General features: G+C 39.3%; 1 protein-coding gene across 1 annotated transcript in view; it reads right to left on the bottom strand.

Moving 5' to 3' along the window:
* Positions 1–27218, bottom strand: part of TNS3 (tensin 3) — a gene marked incomplete at its 3' end in the record, with an annotated part of 57444 nt that overhangs the window by 19167 nt on the left and 11059 nt on the right. Inside the window, exons 6-11 of the mRNA XM_008938701.1 lie at positions 24974–25086; positions 23788–23848; positions 23573–23648; positions 20910–21039; positions 19133–19198; positions 16268–16372 (exon numbers count right to left, since the gene is read on the bottom strand). Coding sequence (XP_008936949.1) covers positions 16268–16372; positions 19133–19198; positions 20910–21039; positions 23573–23648; positions 23788–23848; positions 24974–25086 — 551 coding nt within the window. The remainder of the gene's footprint in view (positions 1–16267; positions 16373–19132; positions 19199–20909; positions 21040–23572; positions 23649–23787; positions 23849–24973; positions 25087–27218) is intronic.

Raw genomic sequence — 27218 nt, 5'->3', positions numbered from 1 at the left:
AGAGCGTCACAATGGAAGAAACCAACACCTTGAGCGTGCTATACACCCTGCATTATCATCTGATAAATGTGCACTATCTAAATTGGCAGGACATGCATATACATGAGAGAAGAACCAAGAAGTCAACTAAAAGAGCAAACAATTTAACAGGACTCCCAGTCCTGGGTTCAGGTAGGATAGGGTTAATTTTCACTGTATTTGATACCATACTGACACCATGCCCATTACATAAGGGTGGGAGCTGGGCTGGACATGAAGTCTCTGGCACAGAGCCTTAGGTGCAGATTTAGGCATTTTGGTTCGTTTTATATGACCCACTTTATATATTGTTTCATTATTGTCATTGTTATTACTGTTGTTTCTTCTCCTGTTGTGTTGTTCTATTAAAATTCTCATTATCTCAACCCATGGAGTTCTGCCTCTTTCTTCCTTTTCTTCCCATCCCACTGGGGCAGGGGAGTGAGCTAACAGCCAAGTGCTGCTCAGCTCCCACTTGGGTCTAAACCAAACCAGGACCATTTAAAGTGAGCACCTGGCTCTATGAAAAAGGCACTTAAGCTGCACAAGGAAAATGTAATCACTGAAGCGTGGGATCTAGGTGTCCTGCTTAAGTATGTGTATCTGACAGTCTGGTCCACTGCCAAGCTGTAAAAATCCCTAACGCAATTTCTCAAAGCAGACGCTCCTCACACAGAAATTGCACTGGTCACAAGTAGGAGGGTGAGCCTAACAAACACTACTTTTGGTAGTTATGCTACAAGTTGAGGAGTCCATCTGCAAGTGAAATGAGAAACAAAAATGTTTGGGACTGCTGACTTTTGGCTGTGAACTTAAAGATGAATTAAATATTATTAAAACTTCACAAGGAAGCACCTGCAACTGTGGGATAGAACAATTTACCTGCAGCTAGAGCAAGCAGCAGGTCTAGTAGGCAGTCGCCTTTTTAAGAACATCAAATAGTCACCAAAAAATTACCATTCTGCATTATAAATAGATGAGAAAGAGTAAGACTCATAGCTCAACAAAAATTCAGTTGTTCATGAGGAGTCTGGATATTTAAAGTTGCAGCTCCTGATCATTTAAAAAAAAAAAAAATCAACAGAAAATACACATACATTTATTTTCAAATTTGCACAGTTGTAGGAAAGCATTCTTAATTTTGTGTCCTTTAATTATTACAGGCACTTATATGCAATTACTCAGCAATAATTAATAAAACATTCAGGTGTGTTATGCTCAACATCATACACTAAATTAGGAATTTAGTTTTACCTCAGACTTGTGTCAGATTTGTCAATGCAAGTCCAGTGGAAAGAATACAACTTAGATGAGGTAAAAACCCAAAGCTCTACCTAGAATTTTTCCCTCCTAAGTTGATTTAAAAGGAATATTAAATGCTGCATGAGGCAAATACAGTAATTTTATTTTGAAATATAGCATTTCTGCCAGGGAGGAATTAAATATATGTTCACAGAATCAGAATTTACAGAGCATATGTATATATCAGTAAGTTTACCCAAATATTATATTGGGCAGCCTGAGAGATGTTTCTGAACCAGAGTAACCCAGAGAATACATAGTTATGACTTATTTTAAATGGAAACAACTGCCACAAATCTATCTCAAAGGTTCAATGATATCATAGTAAAGAGCATGTAAGTAGTCAAGAGAAATACAAGATATAAATTTTTATTTATGTGTGTATACACATATAAATACATATATGGACACTATTGTATATAAGCTTTGTGTGTATATATATATATATACATATAAACGATTTATATAAAACCCATGCATATATGGTTCATTTAGTCATAAAACCAGAACAAATTAATTATTCAAATACTATAAACTTTCAAAGTATGAAGTTGTGAAGTTCTCAAATTATGTAACACCTTCATTTCATATTCTACCTTTTTCTAAATCATAATTTTGGAGTACCTCTGCACTAAGATTTTTGGACTTCACTTTACTCTGGTCTTCATTCACATCTTCCCCTCAAAAGTGGTATGTAACTTAATTTCACACATGAAGCTATGCATATAGGCAGGAAATGTTTTCGACCAAAGAAAATTATAAAATATACAAAATATGAGAAAAGTAGAATACAAAATATTTATGCACCTTGCTAAGTAATGGCACTGCAGAGGCCTTGTGCATTTGACACTTCATCTCAATGCATAACTCAATTTCCATGCTCATTCTTTCCAAGGAAGGAACACTAAAACGCAGGAGCAATACAGCTGTCAAGAAACAAGGGAAGTTTACAATGGTGGACACCTAAGTAGTGCTGGAATTTAGTTAACCAAACCAAAGGTGTCCACTTTCAGCCTCTCTTTCCAGGAGCTTTTCCAACTCCCTGAACTGCCCAGGCTGAAGCCTGACAAAATTCTTATGCTGAATCTGAATTACACACACAGCAGTATCAGCTCTTAGAGCTGAAAGTCTCAGAGCACAGGGTTTGTGTATATTCTCACTCCCATGCCTAATACACAAAGAGCAACTTATATAAAAATTAGGAGCTGAAAAACCAACACATACCAAACTCAATGACTTCCTTCTAAGCTTGTGTTTCCTGGCACTTCCCTCCTTGCAATCCAAACACCCAAAGGCAGGCTGGTAAGTTAAAAAAAGGTCTCAGTCCTGACTTCTCCCCACAGCTGCCCCCTCTTCCTTCACCCCTCGTGGACACACACACAAAAGCGCGAGCCAGCTAGGTAAACACATGCCCCAAATTCAGCCAGAGCCGTTCTGACCCAGTCCACCTGAACAAAAAGAAGGCTGCAAACACACAAAACGCTGCACACTGTACCCTTGTTCATGTTGTAGCAGGAAACATTACAGCAGATCTCGATTATTTTTTTGAAACCTCATAAATAAATATTTCTACCTTCAGGCAAACCCGGACAGGTCGAGAGCTGCATTCCTTCAAAGTTAAATCTTTTCCTGTGTGCTTGTCTTCTCCTTTCTCCCTGCCTAACAAACACAGGACCTCGTTCCTTCCAAACCCTTCCTACACAATTCCTATACAACCCATACAGAAATACACGTGGTTTATACTTCCAGCTCTTGAACCACAACAAAGCTGCTTACCTCTTTACTAGGCACAATCAGGAACTTTCTGCAATAGTCAAGCATGGCTCCTTTAAATCAACTATTTCTCTAAGCAAAACCCTGCACAGAGGAAAGCCAGAGTTAGGGTAAGCACACCAGCTTAAAAAGGCAAGAAATGTCTCTACTCCTGCTGCTTGAGCTGCAGCTGCTGTTCCTGCTCCTGGAGGTAAATGGTCTTGCTAAACAAGCGTGAGACTCATATCAGCCAGAAAAAGCAAATGAAAATGTAAACACTAGGGAGGAGCCTGATAGAACAAGCAGGTTCAATGAAATCTGAACTGCTGAAGCCAAAGAAGAGTGCAAATGAGTTGGCTGAAAAGGTAATTCAGTCTAGGAGCTTATATCCTCCTTTTCTCAGTCTTTTTCAATATCTAAATGAAGCAGTGAGTTGCAGCTTCCAGATCATTTAGCCGCACACTTGTAATTGCTGCTTTTGACATCTTTTTCTTAAAACAACCAGCCCTTAGAAAATGCTGTTCCTCCACTCTGAGCAATCAGGTCAGACACTCTTATTCACATCTTCAAGAATTTGTGTGTTATTTGAGTTCTTGCGCAAGAAAAGCTTTCTGGAAGTCCTGCAGTGGTAACATTTATTTTTACGTAGCAGCTGCTGCTGCTCTCAAGCTCCCAAACCCTAGCAAGCTTTAATTCCTTCTCTATCTCTGGAATCAATCAGTTCAAACTAGGGTAAGTGAGCCTGTTAGTTCCTCCTGTAATCACAGCTACATCCCACCACATGGCAGCTCTCAAACTTTCGCTCTAAACATTATTGCAAATGTACACATGCATCATCACCAGACAGCCATGCTCCCGAGCAACATTCATTTTCTATCTCAGTGACTGTCAACACTGACTTCTCAGTTAAACAAAGGATAAAAGCATCTCTTGTATCCACAAAATATATCTGCCTGTTAGTTGCTTATTAAAGAGTTAGAAGTTAAGTTCAAACCAAATTCAGAAAGTTGACACATTTCTTCTATTCTTGCAAAAGACTGCACATGAAACCAGTCAGGATTATAACAAAAGACAGATCACGTAACACAAGCTATGCTGGCAGCACTTCCCCAGAACCAGAGAACTGGACCTCTCCTCTGGGATGATGCAGAATTGCTTGTAAGCTGGAAACTTGCAGCATCTGCCTCGAAGATATGAAGAGAAACAAAAAGGTATATTTAAAACAATGCAAATTGATGAGTTGCACTTAAAATGTATATTTAGACTTGGTCTCACAGCATTTTGGTTCTCCAAAAACAAACCACCACACCCCAGCTGTATTCCTTGCTTCAGCTACAGGTCTCTTCTGCTCCTGCAGAGGGCCTGCCCTGCATGTGGGTGCTGGTCAGGCCTTGAGCACTCAGCGTGCCCGAATGCAGGCTGAGGCTCAACTCTGAAACCTGCACTAGCAATTACCAGAAGAAACATGTACAGGGCCATAGCAGCTGTGCATAAATTAACTTATTCTATGCGTAGTTTACCTGCAGCAGATTCCTTCAGATAGATCACCATGCTGGTGAAATTTTATTGTTCTAGATAGCCTTAGTGGTGTTCCAAAGAATCACTGCAAGAATGCTTTGGGAACTCAAGCAAGCCTTGCATGATGACAGGTTAAACCTATCCTTGACATGTTTAGAAAGATGTTCTCAAACCATATCACTCAGCTGGTTTTGCTGATGTTTTCTCTGTATTCAGGCTTTCTGGGACACATCACCCTTTACTGGGTACTTCTGGTTCTGTGCACATCTGAGGATTATTGGATTAACGGGTGTGCCAGCCTGGTCCAGTTCAGGCACAGAAGGTTAAAATTCTGTAGGACAGGCTACAATATCTACCTCTTCAAAGCTTTTATGCTGACTGTTAAGAGTACAGATGATGATGGTCCAGTGCAGAATAGCAGGGAAGGGTCATGCAAATGAACTGATCACAATGAATTGATAAAAAGTTCTGGGAAAAAGATATGGACCAGCATTGTGGATCTGCATCATCTTAGACCTTTGCATTGCCCAATCATGGTGCTTTCTACAATACAGAGACCTAAAACTACGTTTGGTGCAACTCTCAAGCTGCGATATAAAAAGCAGATCCTGATTTGGTAAACTGGTCCAAGGCTGCAAGATCAGTTCCTGATTCATAAACATTTGTCTGGTAATCCTTTAATACATTTTTAGGGAGTATTTAGAAAACTAAAATTTGAGGATAACAGAATAGACTGGAAAGAAAGCAAATAGATATCGAGTCATCTGCTACCAGTGTTTTTCCTTCTTTTGACTACCCAAAGACATCAAAGCAAATGCTGAAGTTTGTACATGCATTCCATTTTAAAGAACTTGTTTTCCAACATGAATTGGAAGTAGCCAGGTCATTAGGAAGCTGGTTGGTTTGCTATGCTTCTCTAGTCTCTGACTAACAGAAGAATAAAGGAGGCTGAAGAAAACAAGGCACATATCACAAAACCAAAAAGTGAGTACTCTGAAAGGAAAGCAACTGAAGGGGTTGCTGTTTAGCAGAATGCTAACAAGCAGGAGGACCCTCAGGCTCACATGAGGTCCTTCAAACTTGAATCTTTTGAGAAGCAGAGGGCATCCAAGACCCGACAGAAACTTTATGCTCCATAAATGCTAATGTTTTTCCAGCCATTCAAAAGGGTCACATTTGTACTTTAATGGTTTTACAAGCACTCGAGTAAGAAAAGATGCTTCAGAAAGCACATAATTTAGACCAGAGGCTGGCTGCTGTCCAGCCAGCACAGAATAAAGGCAGAGCCAGCCAGCACAGACTCGCCACTGTAATATATTGTTGCACATTTGCCCACCTGAGTTCAAAAGAAAATATTACTTGTGCCAGGATCCAAAGAACAAAGCTAGACTGATTCACTTATTACTGCACCCTGATATACAGAAGCTAGAATCTGTTGTGTCATTTTGATTTTACTTCTGCAGTCATTTAAGCATAGACTTCAAGTAACTTGTGCTTGGATAACCAGCACAAGAATAACAAAATGTCACAGTACAAAAAGATCACTAGAAGTACAAAACACTAAACAAAGTTTAAGGGGATTACAAAGCCACTGAACTACATGAAACTATTTCACTCATTCCAAAACCAAAGCCCATCTTTGGGAACACTCCATTAATTGGGTGCTCCAAATGCAAGATTCAGAATTCGCAATTATTCTTCCTTAACAACTGGAACACCACGCTCACCTTGTGTCAGGCTTTGTTTCTTACTATACTATTAGGCTTCCAGTAAAAATTAGTTGTGCTCATTAAATATGGAGCAGCAGAAAAGCACTTGTGACTGTACATGGTTGCTGAAAACTGTCCATGACCACAGTAAAAAAAGAAAGGACTTAAAAGGTCTGTCTATAAAGTCAACATACTGAATTGACTCTTTTGGTTGAGTATGGAACATCTAATTTAACAGTATTACCATTATTAATAAAGTTGTTTCACCACTCTATGGTGTTTCCAATAAACTGATTTTCAGGTGTTTCTAAACAAGTCCACATTTCAGAAAAGGAAGCTAAGACACATAGGATACATTTAGCAGAGCTCTTTGATCTCCTAACTTACTAATTAAACTTAGAATGTTTTGCACCTAGACTCAAGAGATTTTTGGCTTATTTTCAGGTATCAGAGCAATAGTAGAAGTAATATATAATAAACTTAGAATAATTATACTATTTACATTTCTCAAAAAGAGTATTAGAAAATGATCTAGACATGCTCAATACAAGCATATACTAACATAAAAAAGGATGTAGTTTTAGTGGAAAATTTCTGATGTGCCTAAATGATTTAGACAAAAGTTCTTCCTACAAAGAAAACTTTCTACGTATTTACTAAAAGGAACGCAAGGAATAGCTTGATGCCAGAAATGTAAGATAAGCTTCAGCAGTTTAGCAAGTTAATTAAATGGGCAACAGATCAGGTAACATTCCTCAAGGTCCAGAATAAGACAGGGAAACAATATGGAACATGAAGGACCTGGAGATATAGTCTAGCCTGCACTATTTGCAAGACAGCTCAGCACACAGGGCCTTTTCAGAAGCTGCACAGATGAAGGCTTTTCCAGCCTAAATAATCCTCTGATTATGCCACAGTACTTTCACCTGTGCCTAATAAGAAAAAAAACCCTGGTGTTTCAGCAGGCAACAGGTTTATATATTGATAGACTCCAGCAATAAAGAGAACAATGTACAATACGTCTAGTAACACATCTTTTGCTCTCAGAGTTGGAGAGATGTCTGCAGGAAGAAGCAGCCTGGGTTCTGACAAATTAAAAAAAAAAAATAAAATCAATCTTCCCCCTGCTTACTGGAAATTGCCTCCTTCTGTTCAGTCTGGAAGGAGTTTGAACTAACTGCTCTCCCTCAATGCTGGCCATGGTTGAAAGCAGAATCTAGAGGAGGTATCAATATGCAGGCAGATGTGAAGTCTGCCCTCTCTCTCCATTTTCCCTTTTTGCTTAGCAGTCTGCCTCAAGGCTCTCTGATGTTCACATGTATCTTTGCACAGGTCTTAAGCCTCAAAAGAAGGGATCACAGATAAACATTTAACACTCAGCGAGTGAAACTGCTGCAGCAGGGGTAGAGATGCCCAGGCCAGCTTTCTGGGATCGGATCATGAACAACAAGTGTACTACCTTTAGCAACACTTCACTAGCAGCTACCAGGTACCCCTGAAAAAACAGCAAAATGCCACAAGCTGACTAACTAAAGGCTGCTGCTGTTATTGGTACAGTTAAGATTCTGCTGCTGGTCACATAAAAAATGTTATTGTCTCATAGTTTGGAGGAATTTATTCAACCACATTTCACTATGAGAAGAGCCTGTGGTTTACAGTGCTAAATGGACACTTATGGAGTGGTAAGCTTCATTCTGTCCAGACTATTGAATGTAACAAGTAGCTCTTAAAAATGAGACACTGAAATCAAAAGTTGTGGTATTGATGAGAGCTAGTCTTTCATTCTGCTCCCAAAGTCAAGAAGCCCACCAGAACAAGCATGATGTGGTTGTGTAAGCATCAACACCAGCTTGGAAACACATGCGAGGCAGGGGGGGAACTCTCTCTAGATCTTTCTATGGTTCACTAAACAGAGCCACTATTTTCAGAAGATGCTTGCTGCTGAATCCTTTCCAGGAATTCTCAGTTCTTCAGTACCTGCTATATGTATTTAGTGGCAGAAATGAACACCTATGTTTCATTAACCAGTGTACTGGCCTCTCAACAAAGCAGACAGCCCCCAACAGCAATGAATACCCAATCTGCTGGAAGAGCCCTCCTTCAAAAGCCAACACTTACTATCGAACCAAAACACCTCCATAACAAACCAAAACATTTTGTACAAGCTGTAAGCAGAAACTCCTCAAGCCTTTGTGAGCCACACGTTTGCCAACAGGGAGAGAAGGGTGAACTCTGCAGCACAAAATCATGAGTCTTCTTAGGAAGGGTGTGTGGTGGCTAACTGAAACCCTGAAGCAGGACCAGGAGGAGAGACTCACTGAAAGGGAATCTATCCAAAACAGGCAAGGCACATGAAGCTAAAGGACCAGCAAAATGGGCAGTAATCACACCCAAACCCAGGAACAGTCAGAATAATCTGATTTCTTCAGGGATTTATCAGAAAAAGGATTGCTGTTGCATCATGGTGGCCTAAAAAAAAAATGCAAGAAACTCCAACTACTTCCATGCTGAAGTCTGTCTTTTGTAACTCTCCCCAGAGATTTGTCATTTGGTGATTATCATGAATTCGGTATCGCTTATCACTAGCTTGTTCATGAACATACACTAATTTAAGAGACAGAACAACCTCCTGTGCCTTGTGCAAATAGCACCATGACTGATGAAGCCCTCTACTCACATTTTAATTGGTTACTGGACTCAACACTCACAGAGAAAGTATAATGCTTAAGGTAGTTCAGTATATGTGTGCTTGGGCAGAGAGAAGGGACTTAACTGTTTCTCTTTCTCCTGTTAGGAAACTTACAGAACAAACAAGCAACAAATCCTAGTTTGCACTAAGGCATTTTGGTTTGTTTCTTCCAGTTGCACTTTCAATCTCTGATGATGCCATGCTAATTTTACCATGAGGCAAGCAAAGTTTTCAGGGAAAAAAGCTATCCATTACCTACACCATCATCAAGGTTACTTTTTTTTTGAACAAGTGGGATGCCCTCTTGCCTTCATAACAGAAGATGAGTTGCTCAGGTGCAGGGAAGGAACACACATCCCTGGCAGATGTTGCCTTTCAGAACTCTATATTCAACCCAGGCCATTAAGTAGATCATAAGACTGGGTGAAGAGGCTTCTCCTGTGGTATCTCTATGTGGAAGAAGGTACTGATTTGGACATTAGTGTTTAAATTAAGAATATTAACAACCAGAGACAGCAGTTGACATGACTAAAGAAACAGGCACATGCTAAAAGGTAAATGCAAGCCTGCTCAGGAAACCAAATAGGTTGGGCAAAGAAAGATCTGCTTGAAAAAGCAGTGTTACATGGCCCTGAGAGAACAGCCTTTGGGTGATACATAGAGAATATGAGAAGGAGAAAGAATGCTAGCCAAAGTCATGTGTGTTAACCTTCCTCCAAGTTTCTACAGTCTGAATCCTCCTGTGCTGAAGAGAGAGGTCTTTTGCAGAGTCTTACAAAAATAGAACTGCAAAAGATACCTGTCTATACATAAATGTCTATTAAACCAATCAAACTTTGCCCTGTGGTGTTTAGGTCTAAAAGTGTCATGGAAGCCTTTGGCAAAGGGCTAGTGAGTAACATCCTTGGGATGACAACACTGCCTATTATTGAGACAGGACAGAAATCAACTGTAGGACATTAAAATTAATTGTTTGGGGTTTGTTGGTTTGCATTTTTTTTTTAAAGGAATCGATTGTTGGGATGAAGGTTGGACTTGATGAACCTAGATGTCCTTTCTAACCATAGTGATCCTATGATAATCGGCTCTGCAGTAGCTTTGAAAATACTGGACATATGCAGTCTGTGCTTCCAAAAAACTTAGGTACTGCTAGACATTGATACTGGGGAAGTGTAGAGGCAAGTGTGCCCAAACAACCCTTACTGAATGAAAGGCAAAGAAGCTACACATGAATACACCAGTAGGAGATGACAAAGTGAAGGGCAAAGGATTTCATAGGAAAGAGAAAGGGAAGTACAGGCTAACAGAAAACAACAGGGGCCTAGGGCAAATGCCCAGTGAGCTCTGCTTCTAATCTGCTCTTGTTTTCAGGCATAAAACATTCAATATTTACCTTAGGTATAGCTGTCACCTACCACTTCGGGGGAGTTTTCAGTTTTATTTGAGATAAATTTAAAATCAGCAGAACTGGCAAATGGTACCTAGCAAAACCAACGTCCCAGTGCATTAAGGAAAAGGTATATAATTCCTCACTTCAGATACTGCCTTATTGATACATTCACATGTTTGAGTAAAAGGATAAGAAGTATTTTCCCATAGAACTTGACAGGCCAAGTTCTGGAACTCAGCTTAGCACTTAGGTAAAACACTCAAGGCTTTCAAAAAGGTGTTCAGTATATCTTAAGAGATACTCTTTAAAAATGACCCCCAAAATGTCACTTAGAATCAGTGAATCCTTTCAAAAGTCTGGCCCCTGACTGCCAGACTTAACTGTCAGTTTCTAACTGACCTATCAAAAATACTCTAACACATTTTTTTGGATGATGAACAACAACAACCACCACCATAAAAAAAAAAAAAAAGCACACAACAAACCACACCACACACAACAAAATAAAAAACCACAAAACAACACAAATCGTCCAGAACATGAAAGTAAGAGATTACAGTCCAGAGCAATCTTAGCTAATCCAACACAATCTTGAAAACACTTCACGAACTTCCAACATATCAAGCTAGAAGAATATCTAAACCACAGTACTGTTACAATCAATGCTATATTAAAGGAGGAATTACCTATTCCTCCACAAGTAGAAACGAAACCTATGTTGGCATTCAGTACTACTGATAAACAAAATAAACCATCTTATATTATTTTATTTCCAACTCATCGTCAGCCTCATGATTAAGAAGACTAATGAGACTTAAATTGTGTATATAAAATAAGAATATAAGTCTTCTATTTCTTGAAGTTTTAAAAGTTTAGTCAGAGAAAAACCAACTAAAGGCAAACACTCCAAGGCATTTTAGATACTCTTTAAAGCTGGCCGCATTTTATAAGGTAAACTTTTCTATTTTCTATAGATGTTTCTACTTTCACTGTCAAACAGAGAAAGGAAAAATTGCTGCAGGACACCTTTTCATCTCTACCTTCTTACAAATCTCTCTCTGTCTCAAAGAATGCTGCATCCAGCTGGTGACTAAGAGCTGGACTTAAAATTTATTCACTACTAATTCTTCTTCAGCTTCACTCACCAGAAATGCCATCAAACCTGCTGTTTTCTTTGGTAGGCATCTGCATTCCTGTTAAGGTACAAAAGCCAAGCAGTTTTGCCTCAGCCTTTGAGTTTTGCAACACTGAAAGGGCCCTCTGGGAAAACAAGTGAAGGCACCTACATGAGAAGGCACCTCCCTAATGAATAGCTATTTACTTTGGGTTGAAGAGGAGAAAAAAAATTCAATAAAAGTCAAACATCCCATCTAATCACATGACATGGGTGCATACCAGAATGTTGGTTATTGCATACCTGGAGACACTTCTCAGATACTTTCTTTTATGAAAGGAGAAAGAGCAGGAGCAAAACAGTTCACACATATTCAGCAATTTTTGACTAATGAGTGTTAATAACAGTTAGAAAAGGGAAGAAAATTAGTCAAGTAACACGCAAGAGACACAGGAGTTTGGATTCACTCAGCCCTACCCTATCTGGCTTGAATTAAAAACATCCTTTTGTTTTCAAAGTTGGTTGTTTCCCAATTATCAAGCACTGTTAAGCAAGCAAACTCACTTGCTAGGAAAGAAACAGCCAGGTTCTCTCAAGAACTTAACTTCCTGCCTTGTGAAGACTTGCTGAAAGTCCTTCTCTTGCCATTTTAAGCAATTTCTAACATGTGCGCATGTTCTTTGCTTTACAGAAATTGTAGAGCTGGCAGACAAGACTGCAGAGGGATTTAGTGATTATTAAAATAATTTAAATGTCTCTAAATGGAATTCTGAGCAAGAACTAAGTGCATTTCTGTTGCAAATCCACTGAATTCATTCAAACGAAAACAAATACTATTTTGGACAACTATCACCTTTAATGGTTACCGCTTTTCCTTACTAAACCAAAAAAAAACCCCTCAGATCTTCACTAGCTGGATGCTGCACACAAATGGTACAGCACCACACTCACACACATCCCACAGGCATTGTCTAAGGACAGAGTTGTTCATGGTAGATTCATTCTCTCTCTTGAATAATCTTGGCATGCTATCAGGAATAAACCTGGAATAACGCAGTCAGTGCAAAAGGAACAGCAGCAGCCATCTTTTCTTCCAATTATTCACTTTCTCCATCAAAACAAGTTTCTGTTCTTTGGCTACATTTTAATAGCTATGATTTTATTTTCAGAACACCTCAAAGCCCAGGCTTGTATCAGGAACTGCTGGTGGGTTTCACACAAACTGATGGTGTCTATACAAAATGAGACCTGCACTTTGAGCAAAAGTGAAGTGTTTGTTTTAACAATAGTATCTCTTACTCACTATGCCAAGTAATAATCCTGAAAACTATCATTGAGAAATAATTTAAAAAAAAAAAAAAAATCAACAAAAGACAAATGGCAAATCAACAAACATTTGCCATTTACCTCTTCCATCGGATCAAGGGGGGAGATTTTTTAAAAACTAGTTGTCAATTGGTATTTGGAGAGAAAAAAATATTAGTAAAGGTAAAGCATAAAAAAAGTTTTTCAGGGAGTGGAAAGGGATTAGTGTTTCTTTCCACTTTCTGTGCCTATAGAAAATAATTTATCCTCATTTATCACCACTCCCCTTCTCTCTGCCCCAAATGTCCAAATGTCGTAACTACAATCTGTAATTGTTTTTACTAGTTTTTAATTATAACAGTAGCTACTAAGACCACATTAATCCATCACTTTACTTCAAACTACTCCCAAAACATTATCATGAACAATCCCAATCCCCAAATCAGTCTAAATATAAATATGACATATGTTATGACCTTAGCAATATGACCACATACGGCCTTAGCCATCAAAAGGAATACAGACTGTGAAGTGTGGTTGAAAGTATGTGAGCTACACTATCCAGGTTATAAACGGAAAGACGTGATTATGGAGGGGAATTGGGATACATTTATCTCTCTCCATGTAATAGAAGATAGTACTCATTTGTGGCCACAGGTGGTATAAATCCATACACATCTATGTATGTTAAGCGATAACTTAAAGGAAAAAAAAAAATAGTACTTAGCAAGTTCAAAAGTCTTTACTGTTCCTTCCTGCTCACAAAACACATACAAGACCTGATGAGTACCATGACTTTATAACCACAATAAAACCAATGGCCACTACCTTAGACTCCTGCATGGCAGTAAGAAGACCTTCAGATTCTTGTGGCTCCAAATCCTACATTTGACTGCATACTTTTATATCAGAGTAACAGAAGTGTCTGTGCTAATGTATTGCTTGAGGAGGAAATTTGATAAAAACTTAGAATTAGAAACTTAATAAAGCCTTCAGTCTGTTATGTTGGATCATCAGTGCAATGTACAAGAGACACTTCCCAAGGGATCTAAAGTGAAACAGTATTTATGAGAAGAAACTAATTTCTTTCCAATTGTCAAACTTCTTATACTGTTAAGAATTAGAGACAAGGAACTAAACCCAGGGAGCAAACTATCCAAAGCCTGGCTATGCTCAACACAAATGTACACAAGCTTATTACAAAGGGTTCAAGATCATTTAAAAGGCTATTGCTTCTGTCTGCAATATGGTAGCGTGCCAACAAACCAAGATGCTTTAGGTTTACTTTTCTTTTATCATGTCCTTTCATCTTTTTTCTTTTGGTAATAAGGCCAAATCAGTGTAGGATTTCAAAAGAGATATACTGCTTTCTTGTTCACTTCTAGTTTTCCATTTAAAGACATCAGCTTGGAAATTATGGTGAAAACTAGGACACAGCAGATCTTTTTAATGCAAAAGCACAATATTGAACTGCTGTAACAAACCATAAGAGAAGTCTGTCCTGCTGTTTATAAATCCTAGGTAAAAAAAGATGTAAACAAACTATGTTTACCTCAAGCAGCAGACTAAGCTTACCTTTGCATTGAGTACAGATCTCAACATTAAGAGAAAAATCTGGATGTCCCCTGCTTTAGCCCCTCCAGATCTTTTGCCCAGCCTACGCAGAGACAAATGCTCTACCTGCAGTTCAGTTGTTGAGTATCACAGGATAACACCCTGCCTCCTAAATGTTTGCTTGAGAAAAAGAGTATCTGGATACACCTCATGTTCTTATGGCATACTATCCAGCTTCAACTGTAGTGGTTTCTCTGCAGGTGCACAACACACTTCTCAGCATCTATGCTAACACATCACATTCATGTTGTATCTCAGGCAATTAAAAATATATCATGCACACAAATGACATATAAAAGCCCATTACAGTGGCACATATGATTTCTAAAGGGAAACAAGCTAATTGTACTCTGCAATTAAGTCTTCTACAGGACATGAGCAGTATACAGTTCTGTATCTTCCAACAGAGTGCTGTCTACCCATTTATCTCTGCTTTCAATTTCCTGTACCTACAATGCAATGCATGAGGATGGGAAGGTCAAATCCATCTGTTCAATCTATCTTAACAATTAAAAAATATTCAACATCAATATATTGCTTGCTAAGGTCTATGTATATACATGGGAGAGGGAAAAGGATGGGAGTGGAAAAAAAGGAAGCAAATGATATGGAAACATCCTGGGTAGAAATTGGGTAAACATCTGGGTAGACATCTTATTCAGGTAAGATTCAGACTCTCAGATGCTACTCCTTCTAAAAGATAATGCACAGTCTTAACCAACTATAAACCCCCTGACGACTCCCTGCAGAGTGCTCTAGCTGCCCCATGTAATGGTGCCAAATGACTATTCTCTTCTCACCCTCCATTTTCCCCTAGTTTTCTGCAGATTGCAGTCTGCTGTGGATTAGGAAATACTCCTGTACAAGAATGGTGCAGTGGAACAAAGTCAAGCTCCCAGTACACCTCTGCCCCCAAAATCCTCACCAGTGTAGTTAGTAGATGGTCAACGCTGAATTCAAATTAAAAAAATCAATGGAAAACAAGCCCGTAGAGTGACTAATTAAGTATCCTAGCTCCACCTCTCTCTCATTTCAAAATAGCAGAGTTGTAAAAACAAGAACTTTGGCATCTATTCAGTACTGTCTCTCATGTTTTTAGTTGCAGCAATGCCAGGCTTGCACGTGCACCAAGGCACAGAGACACACGTGTGACATTTGGAGTCCTTGCAGGAAACCTTTGCCCACTAAAAGCACTCCGGTCACACAAGCAAAGCACCAGGAAAGCTCCACACTGGAATCAGAATCTGAAGTCAACTCCTAGAAGCTTTCATCACCTACATGTATCAGCAGATTACAGAAGAAGAATCTAAGAACTAAAAAGGCAATTCAGGAACAGATAAATTTATGAGAGGAAATATGCAAATATGCACATCCTTTGCTGTTTTGTTTATTGATAATTTTACACCCTAGGGCACCTCCTGCAACCCTCCACATAGTAGAGTAAGTAGAGCAGGCTACCAACTCACTCATTTTGTTGCTTTTAAAATACTATGTAAGGATTCCACCTTGGAGCTTTAGAACAAAAAAAAACCAAAAAAACAAAACCAAACAAACAAATAAAAACAAACAAACAAAACAAAAAACCAAACAAACAAACAAAAAATAAAAAAAAAACACAAAGTAATTCATATCAACCAGATGTGTCTCGGTCTAACTCAGTGAGTTAACATGAATCTTTCAAACAGAGCTTTCTCTCTATTAGAGCCATTAAAGCTAAATAGGGAATGTTACTCAGCTCCTTAACACATCAGTGAAGTGGCATAACATTCAAGAAAACGAGCTCTCCTTCCTCCCTTTCAAAGTCTGGCACAGCTGTGACAGGTTTTGCCTTGGTCTCATGTGATCAACTCACTCACCTTCCCCATCAGGGCTCATATTTTCATAGGAATCCCAGCGAATTAGTGGGTCTGAGGTATTGTAATCAACTATCACTCCATGGTCATTCTGAAGGTGTTCACATCCTAAAAAAAAATCCATCTGTTTGAGATCAAATATTATTATAGCCACATTTGTAATGAGATATATGAACATATGTACGTGCCCTTCTGACAGTAACTTTGCTCCCCAAACTGCAATACCAAATTCTGAAATGTAAGAAGCAGCAATAGAGGAAGAAAGGTTATACAAACCATCTAAAAAAACAAAGCTTCATTTGTTTCATTACAGAAGGTACAAGCAGAGAATTTTTATCTTGAACTTCTTGGTTATGATGTAGCTCCGGTAACTTGGATCAGCCCCTAAATACAACCAACACAGATGATCCACCCAGTCCTGTAGGCAGGCACAATTAAAAAAATGGCTTTTCAGAATAAAACCATATGTATCTGTAAGGAGATGGTACTAAAGGAATGATAAAATAAGACTTTGTTACAGATTTACATTCTGATACCAGAGCAACTTTATCACTGGAAATGAACAGGGAGAGCTGAAAACTGCCACTCCACATCCCTTCCAGTTCCCCCAAAATGCCAACTGTGCTGTTTCATCCACTCCCTACCCTCCTGGCAGAGCCTGAGGTCAGGTGGCTTCCCTTCAACGCACTTGGCTGGTCTTAAGTATGCAGTGCCAAATATACCTGGAATTTTCTTCAGTAACCCATGTTTGTGTGGCCTTAACGATGCATGGGATAATATTCAGCTTTAAAAGTTTAATGTGAAGAATTTAGGTGTGGTCCAGAGATTCCCAAAGCACAAGCATCAAGAATTCCTGACCTTGGACCTGGCTTTGACACTGACACAAATCACATCGTCTTTCTGCCTTTGTTCCTGTCTAGATTAGGGAACAAAGAAATCTTCAGCTACCAACTCTTCAGCTGTGTCTGGAGAGGCAAGTCCTGTTGTGAATTGTTCTAAAGCAGCAGAGTGTTATGCACATGCTGTGACTTTCAAAATAAGGATAGTTAAAATCAGAAGGACAACAACACTATGTCCCATACCTTTATATGCAGGCAGAAAAAAGACACCCAGTGAGAGTTTCTGTGATTGGCATTTGTCACAAGGCAGATTTATGAAGTTTGTTACTTAACTATTTATGTCTCATCTTCTTGGGAAGTGCATTCTTTCTTTAAAACCCTATCACAGTCTTTATTTTCTAGAATATTGTGTCCAGTTTTGAGTTACACAATACAAGAAAGATATGAATAAAGTGAAGCAAGTTCAAGGGAGGGCAACCAGGGTGGTCAGGACTGAAGGATTTTCCCCATGAGGAAAGGCTGAGGGACTAGGGCTCCTTCACTCTGGAGATGAGATGGTCTTTGGGGGTCCTGACAGTAGCCCCCTAAAGGCCATGGAGGAGACAGAGACACGTGGGAGCAAGGCAGAAAGACAACAAGGAAAAGGCATAAATTTGATCTAGAGAAATTTAAAGGCAATATAAACAAAAACAAATCCACTGTGAGGACAGTCGGTCATTGGAACAGTCCATCCATTGAGACTGTGACGTCTCCATCCTTAGAAGTTTTCAAGATTTGACTGGACAAAGCTCTGGGCAACCGGTTCTGATCTCTTAGATGGCCCTGCTTTCAGCAGAAGGATGGACTACAGGTAACTCTGCAATTATTCTGTAATTCTATAATATTTTCAGATGTGCAAAGTTATTTTGCAGAAATTGTAAATAAATATTTCACAGTGAACTCTTCTTCCTAGCCAGTTAATTCCTTCGATAGCAATTAAATACAAACTTCCAATTACTTCAAATCTTACTTTCCAACAGCTTGGAGCCTGCTAAAAAACACATCATATTTTTCATCTAAGGGAAGGAGATTTGGAAAATATTTTGATCCTTTTTCAGACATGTCATCTGGCCTTTCTTCAAGCAGTTACTTTCGAGAAATGTTTAGAACCATCTGGACAAGTTTAGTTACAGAACTGGGGTTTTTTTACATGGCTTTTCATTTTTTTTTTTTACATGGCTAAGTGAGATCTTTGTGTACAGCCAGCCAGAACCCAAATTCTTACTTGCTGATATTACAACTTTCTAAGTGATAAAACTGGCAGGGGGGAGGAAAAAAAAAAAAAAAAAAAAGAAAAAAGTGCAATTTGCAGGGCACTGAATGTCAATATGTTTGAGACAGATGAGAATATTTGGTTTCCATTCAGTCTCAGGCAGAATCCATACTTTTCAGCACATCACAAAATGAGTAAGAACACATCCAATAACAGAATTGAAGCGCAATGTAAAGCATGATCTTAAGTTCATAGCTAATTATGATCTGCAATAAGATCTTAGACATATTACAGCAGAATTCTGGATGAGGACACACCTTACAAGTCACACACAGAAACACTTCCAACAAAACTATAGCTGTATCTTTTTATGCTGCACTTGAGACAATCCAAACTTCATTGCAAACATAATCAGTTATGACAACACCCATAAAAGTTTATTGGACAGGCCACTGCTGTCACTTATGCCAGGCCATGCTATCCATATTATGCATGTTTTACACAGATATATACATTTTGTACTGGTTGTCAGCAACTGTTCTGGCATAATTTTGAAATAAAATCCAATCACTCCTATACTGATGTAAATGCAGAGTTTTCAATCATTTTTTCAAATTTAACCAGTAACTATAGTATGTATTTTAACAGTAAGTTTGAATTTGAGGTTTTCTACAACAGAAATTGAATAGAAGAAGAAAAAAGGATTTTAAAACACAAACGTATATTTCAATGTGCTTTATTTTCAAACTAAGCATATTTCTTCTTCTGTGTACTCACCTTGAATTTTTTCTGGAGTTCCTGAAAACACTAATTCTACTTTGCCATAATCAGGGAAACGGTCATCTGGAAACAAAGGATACTATTTCAGCAAGATATGTCACAGAAAAGCAGTTCTGAGGCACTCAGAAATCAGGATTCTCTGTAGCTATTAATATACATACCCTCACCACTCTTCCCTTCTTGCTAGCAGTTTAGCAATTTGCTTCTTAAAGAGCCACATTGTTTGCCCCACACATTTTCCAGAAAAAATGGGAGAGGACATGCTAGAGAACAGTCTATTGGAAAAAGACTTGGGGGTAATAGTAAATGAGAAGCTGGACATGAGCCACCAATGCACAGCAGTAGCCCAGAAGGCCAATCACATCCTGGGCTGCATCAAAAGAAGCGTGGCCAGCAGATGGAGAGAGGTGATACTGGTGCTCTACTCTGCCCTGGTGAGACCTCACCTGGAGTCCTGTGTCTAGCTCTGGAGCCCCCAGCACAAGAAGGACATGGACCTGTTGGAGCATGTCCAGAGGAAAGCCACAAAAATTATGAGAGGGCTGGAGCACCTCTCCTATGAGGACAGGCTGAGGGAGTTGGGGTTGTCCAGCCTGGAGAAGAGAAGGCTCCAGGGAGACCTTATAGCAACCTTCCAGTACCTGAAAGGGGCCTATAGGAAAGCAGGGGAGGGTCTATTCACAAGGGTTTGTGGTGACAGGAGGAGGGGTAATGGCTTTAAGCTAGAAAAGGGGAGATTTAGGTTAGACATTAGGAAAAAGTTCTTCAGTATGAGGGTGATAGATCCCTGGAATAGGTTGCCCAGAGAGGTGGTGGAGGCCCCATCCCTGGGGACATTCAAGATCAGGGTTGATGAGGCTCTGAGCAGCTTGACCTAGCTGGAGATGTCCCTGCTTTCTGCAGGGAGGTTGGACTAGGTGGCCTTTAGAGGTCCCTTCCAACCCAATAGATTCTATAATTCTAAAAAAACAAACAAGCAGGTAACTGTCAGCTGATTTTTGTTTACTTGTAAGAACATCCAAAAGCAGAAGAGATGTGCAGATTACAAACTTCTCCTTAGACAGACATGGCTGGCTTTGGCTTTTAAAGGAAAACACAGCCAGCAACAAACTAAAATTTGCTATACTGACTAAACTGCAGTACCTGACAGAAGTATTGCAACAGACACACAACTTTTGTATGACCATATGTTGCAGGAAAAGGTTTGATTTTAGTTTCCTGGTAACATAGGGTAAGCAAGTCACAATCCTGCATATAAACATAGAGCTGAAGTACTAATTTGGAAAAGAGAAAGTCTAGCACAACACATTTTCAAATGTGTCTGAAAACTTTGCCTCCATTTTTTTGATATTCTGAAGGATATTAAAAGTTTTCCATACTCAAGCAGCCTAAGTCACAAAGTATCAGACTTTGTGACTGTTTTCATCAGCCAAAAAAAGGGTCAGCTTAGCTCAGCTTACTTCCTGTAATGGTGACTTAGAGATGTCTATTGATTTACAAATGTGAGAAAAGGCAATAAAGACTATGTAGAAGTATCTGAATTATTCTGAGAAGTTAACTCACTTGAGGTGCTTTTCTTCTCATTAGGGGTTTACCTGTGTTACACACTATGAGTTAACTAACAAAAAGCAGTCTCCCTTTCCCTAAAAACAAGGATGGAGGAAAAAACAAGAATCCTTTTGAAAACAGGTCCTGAAGAAGATCATCACATACACAGGCACACACATTCAACCCCGCACACATACACATCCAACCAGCCAGAGAGGGCAAGTACCTTTGTTGGCATTATCCAAATCCTCTTTGCCAAACACCAGGCCATGCCCATGAACAGATCCCGTGTGAAACTGAAGGCGAAAAATCACATCACGAGTAGCTGACCGGTACTTTTTGTGGTAGCACTTCAGCTAGAAAAAGAGAAGAACACATCAGGAGGAAGCACTTTCTTACAAATCTGAGCAAATATGTACGCCTGCACTAGTTGGTAAGTAAAGCAGGCAGGGTGCAATCTCCTGCAGACACCTCTGATGATGTAACAAGCAGGGTATGCGTTATTCAACCCTTCAAAATTATACAGCCCCAAGGCAAGATAGTTCTGGATGTGTAAAAATAATAATTACCATTTTCATCACTGTCAGTCACTAATCAGTAGATTATGATTCAGAATCATAACATTTGTCAGTACCGTGCTGGAATGCTGATTTGTATCCACACATCTGCCATGTCCCAAATTAATGTACAACTGAAGTCTAGCACACCCCTTTCAAAATAACTGAAGAATACACAGTGTTTAGAAGCAAGCCTGCAAGCTGATTACATCTATTTCAGGACTCTACTCCAGTGATGATAGGATCTTGATTTATGTTACTGTGGGAAGTTGGTAGTAGCTTTGACATCTTGACTTGAGCAACACAGAATCGTGGAAAAATAACATCTAGTATGAATTTCAGCAGCTAAAAGCACACAATACACCTACTCTCTAACACTGCCTTCCCTAGGCTAGATCTACTTTTTCATAGGATCACAGAATGATTCAAGCTCCACCCAACCTAGTCTTGAACACATCCAGCAATGGATCACCCACAACTTCCCTGGACAACTCATTCCAGTACCTTACTACCCTCAGATTGAAGAACTTCTTCCTTACATCTAATCTAGATCTTCCCTCTTCAAGTTTGAAGTCATTACCCCTTGTCCTCTCACTAAAAGCCCTTGTAAAAAGTACCTCCTCAGCATTCCCCTTCAGATACTGGAAGGCTACAATAAGGTCTCCCTGGAGACCTCTCTTTTCCAGGCTGAAGAAACCCAACTCTCTCAGCCTGTCTTTGCAGGAGAGATGTTCCAGCCCTCTCATCATTTTCATGGCCCTCCTCTGGACCCACTGCAATGTGTCCATGTCCTTGTGTTGGGCGCTCCAGAGCTGGATGCAGCACTTTGGGGGGGAGTGGTGTCGTGCGAGCTGAGTAGAGGCAGAAAGTCACCTCCCTTGATCTGCTAGCCATACTTCTTTTGAATGCAGCCCAGAATACAGTTGGCTTTCCAGGCTGCACACGTTAGCTCATGTTGAGCTTTTCCTCAACCAGCACCCCCAAGTCTTTCTCCTCAGGACGGCTCTCAGTCCAGTCATTGTCCAGCCTCTATTTGTGCTTGGAATTGCCCCAATGCAGGTGCAGGATCTTACTCTTGGCCTTGTGGACCTGCATGAGGTTGGCATGGGCCCACCTCTCAAGGGGTGCCTCTGGATGACATCCCTTCCCTCCAATGTCAACCACAACACAAAGCTTGGTGTCATCCACAAACTTGCTGAGGGTGCACTCAATTCCACTGTCCATGCCACTGACAAGATGTTAAACAGTGCCGGTCCCAGTACTGATCCCCAAGGAGCACTGCTCTTCACTGGTCTCCACTTGGACATCGAATCATTGACCACAACTCTTTAAGTGCCACCATCCAGCCAATTCCTTATCTACTGAATGGTCCATCCATCAAATCCATGTCTCTCCAATTTAGACACTAGGATGCCACGTTGGCCAGTATTGAATGCTTTGCACAAGTCCAGGTAGATGGCATCAGTTTTTCTTCCCTTATCCACCAATGCTGTTAACTCCATCATAAAAGGCCACCAAATTCATCAGGCACAATTTGGCCTTGTTGGTTGCCACCAATCACCTCCTTGTTTTCCTTTATGCCTTAGCAGAGCCATGAGAGGGATCTTCTCCATGACCTTGCAAGGCACAGAAGTGAAGCCAACTGGCCCGTAGTTGCCCAGGTCTTCCTTTTTTCCCCTTTTGAAAATGGGGGTTATGTTCCCCTTTTTCCAGTCAATGGGAACTGCACCAGTCTGCCATGACTTTTCAAACATGATGGGAAGCAGCTTAGCAACTTCATCCACCACTTCCCTCAGGACCTCCAGATGGATCTCACTGGGTCCCTCCCATGGACTTATACACTTCCAGGTTCTTTAGATGGTCTTGAGCCTGATCTTCACTTGCAGTGGGTAGATATTCCTTCTCCCAGGCCCTGCCTTTGTCTTCTGCAACTAGGGCAGTGCAGCTAGAGCCCGTGCTGATGAAGACTGAGGCAAAGAAGTTGTTGAGTACCTCAGCCTTCTCCACATCCCTTACAATTGGGTCTCTTGTTCCCTTCTGGGGAGGACCCACATCTTCTCTAACCTGACATACCTGCAGAAGTTTTTCTTGTTACCCTTGATGTCACTGGTCAGATTGTTCAGAGCAATTGTTCAGTTCCTAAAAACCTTCTAGTTTGAGTTTCATAGGAATTTTGATTACTATAAAACTCAAGGATGATGACTACATTAACTTAATAATTTGTTGTATGTCTGTAACCTTTTGCTCCATTTTTTTTTCTTTACCAGAACACAAAACAGGTCAGAGACTGTAAATTAAATGGCACAGTACTAGATTTTAACACCATACTTACCATAATATCTCCTTTCAAAAGCTGGGCAGGGTCTACAGCAATGCAGATTCGGCTTTGATTTTCTGGCCCTACACTACTTAACAGGAGAGAAAATAAAAGTATTATGAAATTTATGGTTTAAGGAAACAAATAAATCAAAACAAGTATTATTTAATTCTGCAGTTACGAGAATTAAAACCTGGATTAAAACTTAAAGGAAAATGGTTGTGACTTACTATATTCCAGATGTATAAACTGGTTGCATAGCCTGGTATAACTTCAGAAAAGGCCGGCAAGCTGAAAAGGAGCCAACAGAAAAGATGTTTCCTAATTATTTTCCTTTATCTGAATATTACAACTACAAAGCCTCATAGACATCCAGACCAAGCAAAGTGGCATAACACTGTCAAAACACCTTAGAAAGCAAAATTGGCTTTGACAGATAGATTTTCAAAAATAAAAGTATTTGATTATATATTATGAAAATGTCACTTTTTCCTGATCTTCAGACTAGTTTTGACTTGGGGAGGAGGATATTTCAAACAATTCCAGTAAGCAGAGGAAAAGGGAATACTTTGCTCCTTATTAAGTATCTGTCTGTCTGCCTTCTCACTTTTTCTGCAGGAAAACAAAGTTATTAAGGGAAGAAAAAGAATGGTCAAAACAAAACCAAAAAGAAAAAACCCAAACCCAACTCCCAAAACAAAATTCAAAAGCATTTTCAAAATTCAACTAAATATTTTACCTACAGTTTTTGTTACAAAACTAGCAAGTCCCTTAAATTTCTGACTACAACAAACAATACCTTGTCTTTACTGAAATAGTTAATTTGGAAATAAAACCAGACTAAACAACAACAATGAAGCATTGCAAATTCATGCTGATGACATTTCAAAAGACAGGAGCTATTTAACTCTTGTATAATCAAAATACAGAGTTATGCTCCTTTGTTATGCTCTAGCACATTATCTTGGTTAAGTGTTTTAATTTTAAAGCCATTTCTTACAGCAGACCACCTCAGAAGCACAGCATATCCAAACACATTTTCCACAGAAAATCCAATCTCAAAACAGAAGAGAGATTGTATTTATGGTTACGTTTACTTCCTAAACAAGGAGGAAATTACTGTGAAACCTGACCAGGTTCTCATCTCTTTGCAAGGTCTGAGATCACAACTGTTCAGAAACTAGACAGACATAAATAGCATCAACTCCTCATTTAACAAAGGACAGCAATTTTATTTCACCTGCTCTGTTTTATATTCTTTTGATATTTCTCTTCTAATTTTTTCTATTGGGAATATCTGGACTGATAGCAAGGAGCAACAACTCTACTTTGAGATTCATGCAGGCTTTCTAGAAAGCTCCACAATTAAACAAGACTTTGAGCCTACACTTGTATAGGAAAAGTTAGGTAATTTACCTCCCCCAGCATCAAAGCTTGGGATGCCATGAAGGATAATGTAGTGCAGGAAAAGAGGGGTTGCATTCATTTTCACAGATCCAGATAGAAGGCCACTTAAGAATTGCACATATCTAAAAAGACAAAGTTTATCTAAATTAAATAAAAGCAGTAATTCAATCACATCAGGGAAACACATTCTTTACACAAAAATTAATATTTCTCGGCCATGGGTAGCGAATAGCATTCTGACACTACACATAACTCCAAAAGAATAATCTTCATAGAACAACATGAAAAGATACTTTTAATTTACCACTTTATTAAATCCATGGCTGTTACATTGCTATTGTTGAAGTCTCCCTTTTAGTTATTTATATCATTAAATAAGAAAGGAACTAGCAGAGAGAGAAAAGTCGGTCATTTTGGTATACATTTATAGTTGCAGCTGAAGGCCTCGGCTGGCTTCCACAGCAGCATGACACAGGTCCCACTCCATTTACAGTGAAGAACACTTCATCAAAACAAAAGCAAGAAGTGCTCCTGCCAGAAATCTTAGCATTAAGGCCAGTGCTGGCAAATAACACCTTCATAATGAGAAGTGATGTCATTCAGCAGCAAACAGAGGAAAACTACCACAGCAACATGAAAGGTGTTGTGTTTCTGCTATTTAATACTTGGTTTGGTCACAAGCTCATGAGCAACTTCACACAAGTGAACACTACTGCAGTATGTGTTAAACGAATCCCTCCTACCTCCTTAAATAACCAAGGAAAATCAGTCTCCTTTAATTTTTCTACTGGCTTTAAGTTCCTTTTTCTTCCATGCCCATGGCAACCTTCCATCTAAATTTCCCCTCTCAGGAATGTACAGAAAAAAGACAATCAATCACCTTTTTTTCCTGCTTTATACACGGATCTCATTAACTGATCCCTTACTGCACAGTCCTGGTAACAACACAACTAAAGACAACCTGCTCAATGAAAACGTGGTTTAAAAGAAGTTTCATATTATGAACAGCTAGCAAAGCTCACTTCATTTTGAAATGTTGAGAAAAGATAGCTTTGCTTTTTGCTTCCTTCAGTCTTTCTGAAAATATCTAGTACATCAAAAGCAAATTTAAGAATTGTTACACCCCTGTGACAAAAAAAAAAAAACAACAGTGTAGTAAAACATTTTATAGTGACCTCTCAGCCTGAACATTTTCTCTCCCACCACCCATTTTTAATTATCCGAAATATATGACTGAATTTTTTTAACACCTTTCTCAAGGCAATGCATTTAAGAGGCTTATAGGCAGCTGGCTTACTTTTGAGAAGCACATTCAAAGATTTATCCTGAAAGTTCACGATAAATGTTTAAATATGAAGGGTCTGTATCTGCATTTCTTATTGGCAAACATTCAACTGCTTATCTGAGAATAGCTATCCATTTTAAGTATTGTCAGAGTGGATTCAAAATAGGAGATCTGGTCTATAGCTGCTTTTCTTCTCCCTGTTACAGCATTCAACTACCAGTGTGGAAAAGCTCAGTAATATTTTCAGGACTGATGCCCTTAATGGCCTCAGTTTACTTTTTTCTAGACCAAGCATAGTGGAGAAAGTTTCAAAACACAAATGAGTGTATTTTCAAATTTAATCATTTGGATATTCACCTAGATGATACCTATTACTTATACATCAACTGGTTTTTAACAAGGACATCGCTAATTAATTATCCAAGAATGATTTCAGAGAAAAAGCACATGAAAAAGGTGATTTGGGCCACTAACTGGTCAAAATGGGATCAAAAAAGGATTATAAAATTATCTACAAATATTACACAGTTAGCTTTCCTTTCCCTGCAATAAGATTAGCAGCTACTGGCAGGCCAGGCAAAGGTAGAAAGGCCAGGTTCAAGAGGAGAACCATTCTGACAAATGGTTTGGAGAACCTTCTCTGTTCTCATGGGGAGTGATACTCCAAAGTAGCTGTGGTGTGCATGTGTCTGGAAGATGCTAAGGGCAGCTCAAGTTCAGCACTGATGAGCAGAGATGCCAATTCTGTCAGTCAGGTGTGTTTCTGGGACTTTCTCTCCATCCCCCAGAAGAATTAAGCAAGTGTTCTTGAAGAGGGTAGGAAAGCTAGATAGCACTATTTACACTTCTTTTATCTGTAGCTTGAATAGGTTGCATAAAGATCACCTAAATAACTAGCTACTGAATCTTCCTGTCAATATGGTTGTAAAAACTGCCCTGATGCACAATTCACAGAGGCTGCTGTGAGGG

Source organism: Merops nubicus, unplaced genomic scaffold (genome assembly GCF_000691845.1).
Source record: "Merops nubicus isolate BGI_N331 unplaced genomic scaffold, ASM69184v1 scaffold5974, whole genome shotgun sequence".
Taxonomy (NCBI): Eukaryota; Metazoa; Chordata; class Aves; order Coraciiformes; family Meropidae; genus Merops; species Merops nubicus.
This window is presented reverse-complemented; position numbering and strand designations above follow the sequence as displayed.